This window comes from Barbus barbus (assembly GCF_936440315.1).
Source record: "Barbus barbus genome assembly, chromosome: 6".
Taxonomy (NCBI): Eukaryota; Metazoa; Chordata; class Actinopteri; order Cypriniformes; family Cyprinidae; genus Barbus; species Barbus barbus.
This window is the reverse complement of record NC_136734.1, coordinates 18558910-18571479: the sequence shown is the minus strand read 5'-3', so window position 1 is coordinate 18571479 and position 12570 is coordinate 18558910. Positions and strand designations below refer to the sequence as shown.

At 36.9% G+C, this 12570-nt stretch overlaps 1 protein-coding gene across 1 annotated transcript in view; it reads right to left on the bottom strand.

Moving 5' to 3' along the window:
* LOC306871487 (potassium channel subfamily T member 1-like) overlaps positions 1-11274 on the bottom strand; it is a 79830-nt gene extending 68556 nt beyond the window's left edge. The window contains exon 1 of the mRNA XM_079419458.1: positions 11165-11274. Within this exon, the coding sequence (XP_079275584.1) occupies positions 11165-11259 (95 nt within the window). The 5' untranslated portion in view covers positions 11260-11274. The remainder of the gene's footprint in view (positions 1-11164) is intronic.
* Positions 11275-12570: the final 1296 nt, after the last annotated feature.

Below are 12570 nucleotides of genomic sequence, written 5' to 3'. Positions count from 1 at the left end.
GTCATGAATGCATGAACAAGCTTTTCTGCATCAGAAACAGGTAGCATGTTTCGAAGCTTGGCAATGTTTCTAAGATGGAAGAATGCTGTTTTTGTAGAATGGGAAATATGATTTTCCAAGGACAAGTTGCTGTCTAATATAACACTCAGATTTTTGACTTGCAAATTGTAATCCAAGAGATTCTGTGTACAGTTTTTTGGTCCAATAAGGAATATCTCTGTCTTATCTGAATTTAATAGGAGGAAATTATTGGTCATCCAATCTTTTACATTTTTTCATCTATTATCTTAGATAGTTGAGAAGTTTCATCTGGTCTTGTTGAGATATATAGTTGAGTATCATCAGCATAACAATGAAAACTAATCCCGTATTTTCTAATAATATTACCAAGGGGCAACATGTATATTGAAAATATCAGAGGACCTAGGACAGATCCTTGTGGTACTCCATACTTTACTGGTGATAATTGAGATGACTCCCCATTTAAATGAACAAAGTGGTAGCGATCGGACAGGTAGGATCTAAACCATCTTAAAGCCTGCCCTTGAATACCAGTATAGTTTTGTAATCGATCTATGAGTGTGTCATGGTCTATAGTGTCGAACGCAGCACTAAGATCAAGTAATACTAGCAATGAGATGGAGCCTTGGTCTGAAACAAGAAGCAAGTCATTTGTAATTTTAACAAGTGCAGTTTCTGTGCTATGGTGAGGCTATTCTTCATAGAGATCATTTTTTTGCAAGTAGAAACACAATTGAGCAGACAAAACATTTTCTAAAATTTTAGACATAAATGGAAGATTTGAAATGGGTCTGTAATTTGCCAGTTCATTAGAATCTAGTTGTGGTTTCTTAATAAGAGCTTGAATGGTTTTGGGACGCGACCTAAAGATAACGATGAGTTAATAATATTGAGAAGTGGTTCTTCTGCTACAGGTAACAACTCTTTCAGTAGTTTAGTGGGTACAGGATCTAATAAACACGTTGTTGGTTTAGATGCACTGATAAGTTTATTTAGCTCTTCCTTTGGCACGCAGTAGAATCTACATTTGATATTGTATTTCTGATGTTATCCATTTTATCAGTAAAGAAATTCATAAAGTCATTACTATTAAACTGTGAGGGAATATTTAGATCGGGTGGCGTGTGTTTATTTGTTAATCTAGCCACTGTGCTAAATAAGAACCTTGGATTGTTTTGGGATCCTACGAACCCGGGAACATGCTGCTCACATGGCCAGTTGCATCATTATCTGCTGTAAATAAAATTAATTTTATTTATAAATGTATTCTTATTGTGTAAAATGTATTTTAAAATATGTATTATTATATACAATGTATTCTTATTATTCCGAGCATATTTTATAATATATAATCCTATTTATTATTTGATTATTTAAATCTCATGTTTAAAAATAGGAAAATAGATGTGCTATAGTTGTATATAATTATACGCGACATATATATGTTTATAATACACATTTTAAAATTGTATTGCATACCTGCTGCTGCCATAATAAAGACCCATTTCGAATGTTTACGTGCTTTTCTTCTCTTTCTGCTCTCACTCGCTGTGGTGGAGCAGTTATGAAGTACTATTCTTTTAAATACTTTCCAGCATTTCAGAAATAAATATGTATGCAAATTACACTGACATACAACAGCTACCTTACGGTGTTCGGGAGTGCTCAAAAAGGGTTTAAACACTGAATTTTGAATCGATTTCTTCTCGTAAACTCAGAGATTTGGATTCGGATGGCAATTAAATTACCACACCACCTTGGTGTTTGTCAAAAAATAGTAGTAAAAAATAGTGCCTCAATGTTCCTTAACGTCAAATTGCAAGACAAGAGACAAGGCCGAAGACCTTTGTTGGATGCCCGTGGTCTTCAGACAACTCTGCATCACTCATCGGCAAGATTCTGTCATTGACATTACTAAATGGGTCCAGGAATACTTCCAGAAACCACTGTCAGTAAACATAATCCGGCGTGCCATCTGCAGATGCCAACTAAAGCTCTATCATGCAAAAACGCCATATGTGAACATGGTCCAGAAGCGCCATTATGTCCTGTTTCAAAGTGGAAAAGTGTTCTATGGTCAGACGAGTCCAAATTTGACATTCTTATTGGAAATCATTATATTGACTCCCACACTACACATACTGTTTTGTGTCACTCTGGACTGCTCCACTTCATTGATTACACTCTCTCACCTGCAACCAATCACACACACTATATAACACCCACTCAGATTACAGAGTATTGTTTAGCGTTTAATTGCTCTCCTAGTAATAGCTACTTTACGGAGCCATTCTGAGTTGTCAAAGTCTAGTCTAGTCTTGTTTTTCCCATGTCTTGATTCTAGTCCGTTTATCTCGTCCTGTCTGTCTGCTGCCTGCCCAGGAATTATAGCCTGTCTTGAGCCGCTTTTCCACCGCAGGAACTTTACCCAGGAACTAGGGACTTTGGGCTGGTACTCGTTGCGTTTCCACCGCAGGAACCAGGATCTAAATAAAGTTCTGGGTAAAAAATTGCCCCTCAGAAAGTACCTGCTTGCGAGGTAGTACTTTTTCAAAGGTCTGGAAATTTCGGGGGCGGGACTTGGGCGCTGAACATGCTGATTGATTGAGTTCACACAGCATTGTATTTCAACCACCATATATTCGCATATTTAAAAAAAAAAATACTGTAATTGTGTCATGAAATGTAGTTTTAAAAGTATTTCAGGCAAGAATGTAGTTGTTTAAAACTCAAATCTGTGGTTTATTTATGAAAACAGCACCTATTTGAAAATGTGCTTCGCCGATTTCGAAGACGTGAGCTCCACACGATCACCGGGCGCTCAGTGCTCATGCATCCCGACGAGAGGAGCATAAACTCGGCTAGTTCTTCTGACATTTGTCGCTGGCTCTGATGTCTCTGTAGTGTTTAAACATAAGATATCATTTGTTTTGGGTAAATCTAACAGGTAATCTTTGGTCTTTATTCTATTGTGCTATTATGTTAAAATGAAAACAGGCAATGTTTGATATAATATTTTCGTTTCATTGTATTGTATTGTATTGTATTGTATTGTTATTTGAATCTTTCGGGTCTGACGACTGGGCGTGGGAGTCATATTTATTTATTTATTTTTCTTTTGTTACGATTAAACCTAGACGAATCGTAATACGCCGTCTCGAATCGCACCCGTGGAAAGCGCTCGAGAAAGAGTAGGCTATCTCTTCCGCGGCTCAGTGCGCTTTCAACTCGTTTTTTAGTCTCGAGCAAGAGACTGTACGACATTCGCGTTACATGATTTGACTGATTTTTTATGTTTGGAGGGTGACAGCACACCACATTAATAGAAATGATCATTCATGTTTTCAATAACCGCTGGCCAAACTCAAAAACGAAACTAAAATTAAAACATCTTTGACCCTGGTGTTTCGGGGGCCCTACGTAGCTTGCGTATTTTGCGTATAGGGAGGATCGGCTCTGCTTTAGGGGCTGTTTACACCTGGTCACTTCATGCATTTTGTCTGATCGGATAGCTATCCGATCATGAAAAGACCAGGTGCCCTCCAAAACGCATTTGAGACGGATATAAATCCGATAGCCCAAAGTAACCACTTCAGGAGGTGGTCTGGGCCGCATTCCAGATGAAACTGGACAAGTGTAAATGCATCTGGTTGTTGAAACCACATATGTAAATTTTAAATGTGTGAGAGTGTTAAAGGCTATATGTCATTATAGTCAGATATGACTACGCTAATGCAACACGCATCGCCGCGGAGTAGCTAAACATCTCCTCAGCAAGCCGAGGCGCAAACCCCATGTCATGAGTCCGGGCCCTGCAGTTCTGCCTTTCTCCACCAGAGGTCACCATCTCCCTTCCTCCCGGACTTCATTCCCCTAACTCCACTCAGCTGCCACATTACACACACCTGTCACATTATTACAGTCATTACACCCACACCTGTTCCCCATTGCCACAGACTATATAGTCTCCCTTCTCTCACCACTCAGCCTGGTTGCATTATTTGTTAATTGTTTGGTAAATGTGTCTCTAGTGTTTGCTCTGGTCTAGTCCAGTCCTTTTCTGTTTTGTTTTTTTGTGCCATGTTGGCCTTTTTGTTTGTATTAAAAGCACCTTACCTGCATTTGGACCCTGACCTCGTCTTTTCGCGGCGCTTCCTTCGCCGTTGCGTGACACCCCAAACTTTTCATTCCAGTGCTCTCCTATCGCGGTCTTTGAACTTAAAATGAGCTGATAATTAATAAAATACAGCGCTTGATTTAATTGACGTGAACTCTGTTCAATTTAAATATAGAGCGGGAATTGAAGATCGGATTTATATCCTTTTTGTGACAACACATTTTTGTGGCCAAGTGTAAATGGAAACATTTTAACAAATTAGATAGATATCCAATCAGCAAAAACGCATGAAATGACCAGGTGTAAACAGGCCCTTAGACCGCTATGGAAAAGCAGACAGCAACAGGTCTGGGGGAAAAAAAGTTCCTGGGACATATTGTTCCCTACCCCATCTCATGAATGTACGTATAAATAGTAGCCTACACCAAATAAAAATGAAAATTCGTGGTATTGATATGCAAAAATGGACTTTGGCGTATATTCTAGGTGGGTAGGGTTAGGGTTGTGGGGTAGATGAGTATCATATGTACGCGAAAAGTGCGTATCATATGCATGCCAACAAATTTCGTATCATATGCACAAGAAAACTGCGTATTATATGCACGCCAAACACGCACGTGTCATATATATGCCAAAGTCCATTTTTGCATATCAATACCACAAGTTTTCGTTTTTATTTTGGCGTGCTATTTATATGCATTTTCATGAGACTGGGCTAATTGTTCCAGGTAATTTCGGTGGAAAAGCGGTTTTGGATTACCTCTTTTTCTTGCCATGGACTCTATTCACCCCTCGTCTGGACTATTGTCTGTCTGTTTGGATTATCCGTTTGGATTAAAAAACGGATTATGTTCGCCGTCGATTGACCCTCGCCTGTTTACTGGACTACTCTTATGTCTTGCCCTCAACATATCTGTTTGCTGGTGTTTGACCCTGCCTATTTTTTAACATGTCTCTGAATAAAGTTTTGCATGTGGATCTACACGTCTCTCGTCTTGTTCGCTCCATGACAGTAACCAAAATCTAAAACTTTTATGTTCTTCAGGAAAAAAAAAATATTTTTTTATCGATTTAGTTCTACATGAGTGTGATTAAATGACAGAATTTTCATTTTTAGGTGAATTTACATCCACTTTCACACAATCAAGTCACATTCACACAATTGTAATCACATCTCAACATCAGCATCATTTTGTTACAGTTTTTCTTTTTTTTTGTTACAGAAAAACGGTTGCTAAAAACTCTAATCTGACGAACCAAAATATGTTCAACAGTAACTAGATTAAAATGAGCATAAAATCACCTGTCGACTGTGTAATATGAGTCTGCAGTATAATATGAGATTAAATGCAAGCCGTTTCATTTTCTGGTCTTGGAGAAATTACTCAGGCTCTAATGAGAGGATTGAAATCTCCACCTCCACTAAGCAGCATGTCTCCCACTCTGCTGAATGGCTCTTATGGTTAACCTCTGAGACATCTCTTCACACTTGCTGAGCAGTGTGACACACACATACCCACGTGTTCTCTCGCTCCTGCTCACTTTCGCTACCTTCATTAAACCAGTTTATCACTTTCGACAGCCAGGGTTTCAACAATGTCATCTAATTCACTGCAATTGTCAAGCCAAAGGTCGCATTGGCAGCTCTGCCACAATCTTTTATTTGGGAAGGGTAATGTCAACATATCAGAATGAATCCTTTGGAAAACACTCTGGTGATTGCATTTGAAACAAAAGTTTTTTCCCCTCAGGCTTTTACAAGTATTAGAAGGCTTTGTTTATACAATAAATTAGCATGATGTGAAGAATGTATTTTTTTTATACAATAAAATACTGTTTCAGTTTTTCTTCTTTAAAATGGCATGTTTAAATCAATGCATGACTTGCCATTTCTTTGTAATTGTTTGTAAAATTGACAAGTGAAAATTGCTTCTACACCAAATTGTTTCAGTGTCTTTTATTGTGTATCAGAGTATTTATATTTTTTCCTTGCTTTTATGTTAAGCTGACGTGTTTGTTTGATTTTTCTTTGGTTGCTTCCTCTTTGTTTTTATTTCTTTGGGATTGTCTTCTTTTAATAAATACTGCAAACTGATCCACAGCTCATACTCTCTTCCCTAAGTGACTGTGACTTTGTCAGGAAATCAATGTAAATTTGCCACACTGAGAAGAACATTCTGGGAATATAAAGTTAAACATATGATTTATGCGACAAAGAACTTCAGCTCCACGCAGCCAGTGGCTGTTGTAAAAAGGATATTCTGACAATAAATGGCATTCGCCCACTCACTGTGATGCAGAGGCTACTTTGGCCTCTACAGGAGGAACAGCTGAAGAACAGCCCTAAAGCACCTTCACCTTTCATACTCATGCCAGCACAAACTCAGATTAGCACATTGGAAAAACACCTCCACACTCACGCAGTCTGATTAACGTCATTTAAAAGCCTCTAGACTGATTACATCATACCTAAAGATCATTATAAATTATATACAGCAATATATTTATACTGACAGAAAGTCTGACTGATTTATGTAGACACCGCATTGAAACAAATCCAACAAGTAGCTGTTGTGCTCATGGGCTTTTTGGAATTAGTTTTATGTAATATTATGCAATAAACTACATAAACTTACAGCTGGTAGTTTAGCTAAATTGTTTACCCATAGGTTTAGACTAGCAAACATTTGTTACAATGACCACAAAACAAGCCCTATGCATCTATCTATACATACACACACATTAAATATATGCATTTTCACATTTCATATATTACTACTCTTAATTATTTTTTTCCCCAGCTAGGATGCATTGAATTGATTTAAAGTAATAGTTCTTTATAAACATTACTAATTTTCCACAAAATATCATCAACATTGATAACGTTAATGTTTATTGAGCAGCAAATCAACGTATTAGAATGCTATTATAGAAATAAATAAAACAAAACAAACAAAACAAATAAAATTAAATTATTATTAAAATAGAAAAACAGTTATTGCTTTCAAAAAACATTTAAAAAAATATTTTCGACCCTAAACTTCTTAATGGTGGTCTGTGTGTATTTCTATATAAATATTTATACATTTAAGTTGTAAATAAATCTTTGAAAGATTACTGGAGTGTGTTTTAATCCATTCCAGTTTTTCTACTTCAAAATTTTATTGTGTCACACATGCAGTTTCTTTGAAATTTACAAGCAATTTTGAATTTCTGCACCATTTTTTTTCCAGTGTAAGGCATCTAGAAAAGACATTAAGGCATCTAGAAACACTCAATGATATTTTGTATGGAGATTGTTTAGGCCAGAATAATGCAGTACTTTTGCTGCTGTTGATGAGGATACAATAGCTTTCATTGATGCAACCATGAGATTGATGTGATTGGCTGGAACAAAGTCACCTCTGACTGTCTGATGAGACTGACAAACCACTGCTGATGCATTGTACTGTTACTTTGGCATGAGAAAATGTCCTCTGTCCTCTTCAACTCCCACACAGTATATAGGTACATATATACTGTCACGAGCTGGGTTTGATTCCAGTTTTCTTTTCCTTTCTATTTCTTGCTCTGCCTCCTAGACTCAGCTGTTCGTGTTCACAAACAGCGCTCGCGCTGATTGGGACGGCACCTGTTTCCTTTTGACGCTGATTTGTTCCTCCATTTCTCTCTGTGTGTTTTTAGACTTTGTCAGATTATTGTGTTTCGCAGCTATTCTGCCAGCTCTCTTTCTATCGTCTACCGTTACTCGGTGTTTTGTCAAGAACAGTCCTGTCCTGTCTAGTCAAGGCGAGTCCTGCCGAGTGTCTGACCTGATCTCTGCCCAGTCTCCCAGTTGCTTGCGGCCAGTGGATTGTATACCTCCGGGCGCTGCCCTTCGGACTATACAGTCTCCTGTGGAAGTCGCCACTGGCCTTTCTGGCTGGGACCGTTCACCCTCTCATTCAAGTCAAGTCTGCTTCTATGTTCCAGTTTGTTTCCTGAGTTATTTTTCTGTTCCGCTAGTGAACAACAGACTGCCTGAGTTCGTTTTTGGACAATAAATTCTCTGTTTTGACTAGCCTTTGCCTCTGGGTCCCTTTGTGACATGACATATACACACATAAACAGTGAAAAAAAGGGATGGACATAAACTGAAATAGAGGGAACAGTGATGAAACTGAGAAAGAGAGAACAGCAAAATGAAAAGCTGAAAGAAAGGACCTCTTGATAACTTTAGAGAAAATCACAGGAAAATCACAGGACATACAAACACACACATACACTCAAAAAGCCTTCAATCTCTGTGTTCAGAAAAGACACAAACACACATTCCCACACACAATATCATAATTGAAATGACAGCAGCATGTGGAGATTTCAGACACGCACACTCGTAATCTCTAATGATCAAAATTGCTCTTTTGCACAGACAGAATGCATTTCATGAGCTGAAATATTCCTGCCTACAAGTTGCATTTCTGTCCCTTTTACAATACTACCTCATAATAATGAAATGACAGCTGGCAGAGAGAAATTTAAGTAAGGGATAATGTACAGCCTGTCATTCAGGCAAAGTGTTTTTTTTTTTTCTTTTCTTTTTTTTACATTTACATTATACCTACTTACCATATCAAAAATATTGGCATGAATTATTCAATTTAATTGTACATGAAGAGACGGTAGAGACACAAAACAAAAGAGGATTCCAGAATGAGTGGCTTTTATAAAATGTGTTGTCCTTGATAATGGCTATTATTGGTTATTGTTCAGAAATATCTGACCACTCAGACCTGCGACTGATGCATTCCAGATAAGTTCATAAAACAAAGGGACACAATTGAATTACTGCATTGACCTTTTTCTCAGCAAGGATGCATTAAAAAAAAATCTATTAAATGCTGTTCTTTTAAACTTTATATTCATCAAATAATCCTGAAAAAGCATTGCATTTTCAACAAACATTGATGAAAAGAGGAAGAAATCTTTCTTGAAGAGTGAATCAGCATATTAAAATGATTTCTATTTAGGTTCATGTGACACTGAAGAATGGAGTAATGACAGCTTTACCATCACAGGAATAAACTACATGATCAAATTACATATATTTACAAAATATTATTATAATACAATATATTATATTCAAATAGCAAACAATATTTTAAAACGGCAATATTATTGTTTTACCATCTGCCTATTTTTGATTCAATAAATGCAATCCTGTTGAGCTATGTATTTAACATTAGCTTTTTATTGTAAGAAATGACTTCTTACAACCCTGCCAATTTGTCCAGTGTAAAATCAAGTATATCTTCACGGAGAACTTGTTAGTGAAAGAAGCCATCAGTGATGGAATGAGCCCATGATTACAGCACACACACACAGCAGGATATTACTTTCTGTGTGCTTCGTTTCTAAAGGAACTTGAGTCACAGTTGAGATTTAGTGTGAAGATAAATAATGTAGTGTCCTCGTTAAATTGGCCTGGCTTGGCCTGACCTGAAAAAGACAAACTTAGAAAGGGAAAAGTTTGAAGGTTAGCAGACTCCCCTGAGATTTATGGACCACTTACAACCTGCCAGAGTATGCAATAGTTGCCATAAGCATTGCAAGGCAAATAAACCAAACCAGTAAATCTTGTGACTACTTGTTTTGGCTAGCAGAGATATGCAACAGAAAAGAGGAGTAATAGAAGAACAAAAGCAGATGGATTCCAAATAAACAGATCAATGATTTGTGGCTTACACCATAGCAGGGTAATAGAGCACAAATTTCACTCACCAGTGGGAAAACCAATACTGTGGCAATAAGGAATACACAAAGAAAACCACAGCAGACTGAGAGCAACCATGATGTCTGTTATTGTTAGCTAAATGACGCAGAAATAGTGTATTTCTTGTGTAGAGCCTTGTAAAACAGCATTCACAGAAATACAAATTCCACTCAAAGCCCAAGGATGATAAAGTTTTCTTGAAAATGTTAAAGGTTGCCCTGAATTTCACCTCTGTTTTTTTCTGTATGCATGATCATAAACAACAGCTCACAGCTATTTAAATAAGCTACGGTGGCTCTCCTATACGAAGGCAGTCTTGACTGTACTGTATGTCACGGCCTTGAATCCAACACAAAGCGTTGAGTCATTGAGCAAGACGCAGAAGAAACATTTGCAGTCCTGCATTTCAGCCTCTATTTAACTTCAGCACCACAGTGAAGGACAGCTCCCTATAACCCAACACACACACTTCTTCTTATTCTTACACAAGCACAACGTTTACGTATACAGTGTACATATACAATATATATCTCCATAAAGCAAACACAGAACACACACATCACATGTACATGAGCAATATGGCAAGTTGCATTTTATGTATGTTATTATATAACAGTTAGTTCCCGTCCGCTGATTTGATTGCATGCTTGCACTGAAATGCTTTGATTGCATCGCATGCTTGTCCTGAAATGCTTAATTATAAAACAAATTCTGAAATGTTGTCTCTTTCTACAATAAAATAAATGTTTTGTCAAGTATCAAAAATGCGCTGCATGTGGTAGCAAAGATTTATTGAAATAATATTTATTTTATTCATTCATTTCTAGTTTAAGCCACAAATTAATTACATTTATAATTTAAATGTGCACTTAGTAATTTCCTCATTAAAAACATTGTCCACATAAAAACAGTAGTTGCTTTGAAATAGTTTTTGAAGCATAACAGATTCACTTTGGCTTACATCAACAAAGGTAGATTGTAAACTCTAAGAAAATTCTTAAAGAACGTTCCTAAAAACCCTTTTTTGTAAATAATCTAAAGATATAAAGAACCTTTTATGGAATGGAAAGGTTCCATGGGTGTCCATGGAACCACAGAGGCCAATAAGTAACCTTCATTTTTAAAACTATAGATGTCAGATAATAACTGGCAGCTATGCATTTTATAGTGCTGCAATGTCTTTATTTTAATTATTCAGCTCTTAATTAAAAAATGCCAGTGTTTATGAATGCTTTATGAGAGTGACCCACTGAGGACACACAGTGGAAAGTTACCTGTCATCATTCTGAAAAGACTGATCCCCGAGCAGCAGATCTCGAAAGCGGTATCGTGGAGGTAGAGGAGGGACCTCAGAGTCCACATCGGCCATTTTCAGAGTGGAAATGTCCAGAATAACACCAGTATTACTGCTGTTATTCTTCTGAACAGTCTCCGTAGGCAACCTGAAGAAACAAAGGTAAATCTTACAGTAAATACAATCACATAACATACATTATGCATGCATACACAATATATATATATATAATGGAGTTGTGTCAGGACTAAAGCTAAGCACTTGTTAGGACACACTTTGCATGTTTAGCATAATTATAAGTCTGCACTGTAAAAAAAAAAAAAAAGGTTGAAGAAACTAGAAATTTTCATTCTAGAAAATGTCACAAATTACAAAGAAACAGAAAGTAACCCACTGAATTAACTCTGAAATTTCTGAGTTAAAAAGAACTGCAATAGTATTTTCTTGTAAAATGTACTCCAATAATCATTTATTTACAGCTTTGTATGTTTGTGAGGATTAGTTTACCTTTCAGGAGCAGTGGATGAGCGTCTCGGAGGAGTCATGTTTGGCTCTGACAATATGGAAAGAAAGGGGAAGGATTAGTGCTAAACATTATGGTCACATGCATGAAGAACACCAATAATGTGAGCATATAAAATTAATCCATGTTGTTATAGGCTAATGCAGTTACAGAAAGAATACATTACTGTAGGCTTACTCATCTGTCCTGTAACTATATGAATAACTTCTAATCTGCAAAGCTTTAACCATCTCTATCTAACAGTTAGTTACACAGTTATATAGTTCACAGATTCACAGTTATTACAGTTCACCAGTACCCTTGGACATAATTATACCCTTGAGGAACTACAATCCACAGACTAACGTTCACATGGGATTTTTGTCACATTTTGCACACTGTGAAAACCATCATCTAGAATGTTCCCTGTATGGTTTCTATTAGCACTCTCAGGGATACATGAGTGTGTAATGACAGTAGTGAGCGACTGCATTAGTGTGCAAATCGCTGATGAGTGGGTGGAGGGCGATTTGGTTGGCCAAGGGGTACAATGAAGTACAGTGCATAAAACTCAGACTAAAATGTGCCTTTGCTCAAGGGTTATACTGTACAGTGCTCAGACACTAATAAAAAGAACACTGTTGAGGATGTAAAAAAAATGGCATACCTTAGGGAGAAAATGGCATTGACAAGAAACTGCATCTGTGTGCACTTGCAGTCACAGTATGAATGTTTTAACAAAGAACCAATAATATGTAGTTCATAAAGTAACATCTCAACTAATTGGTTTTGTAAATAAATAGAAAAATAATAATTGAATCTGACTACAGTACATAAATCACAAATATATTACAGTATTTTCTGAGCCAAATCAGGTACAAATA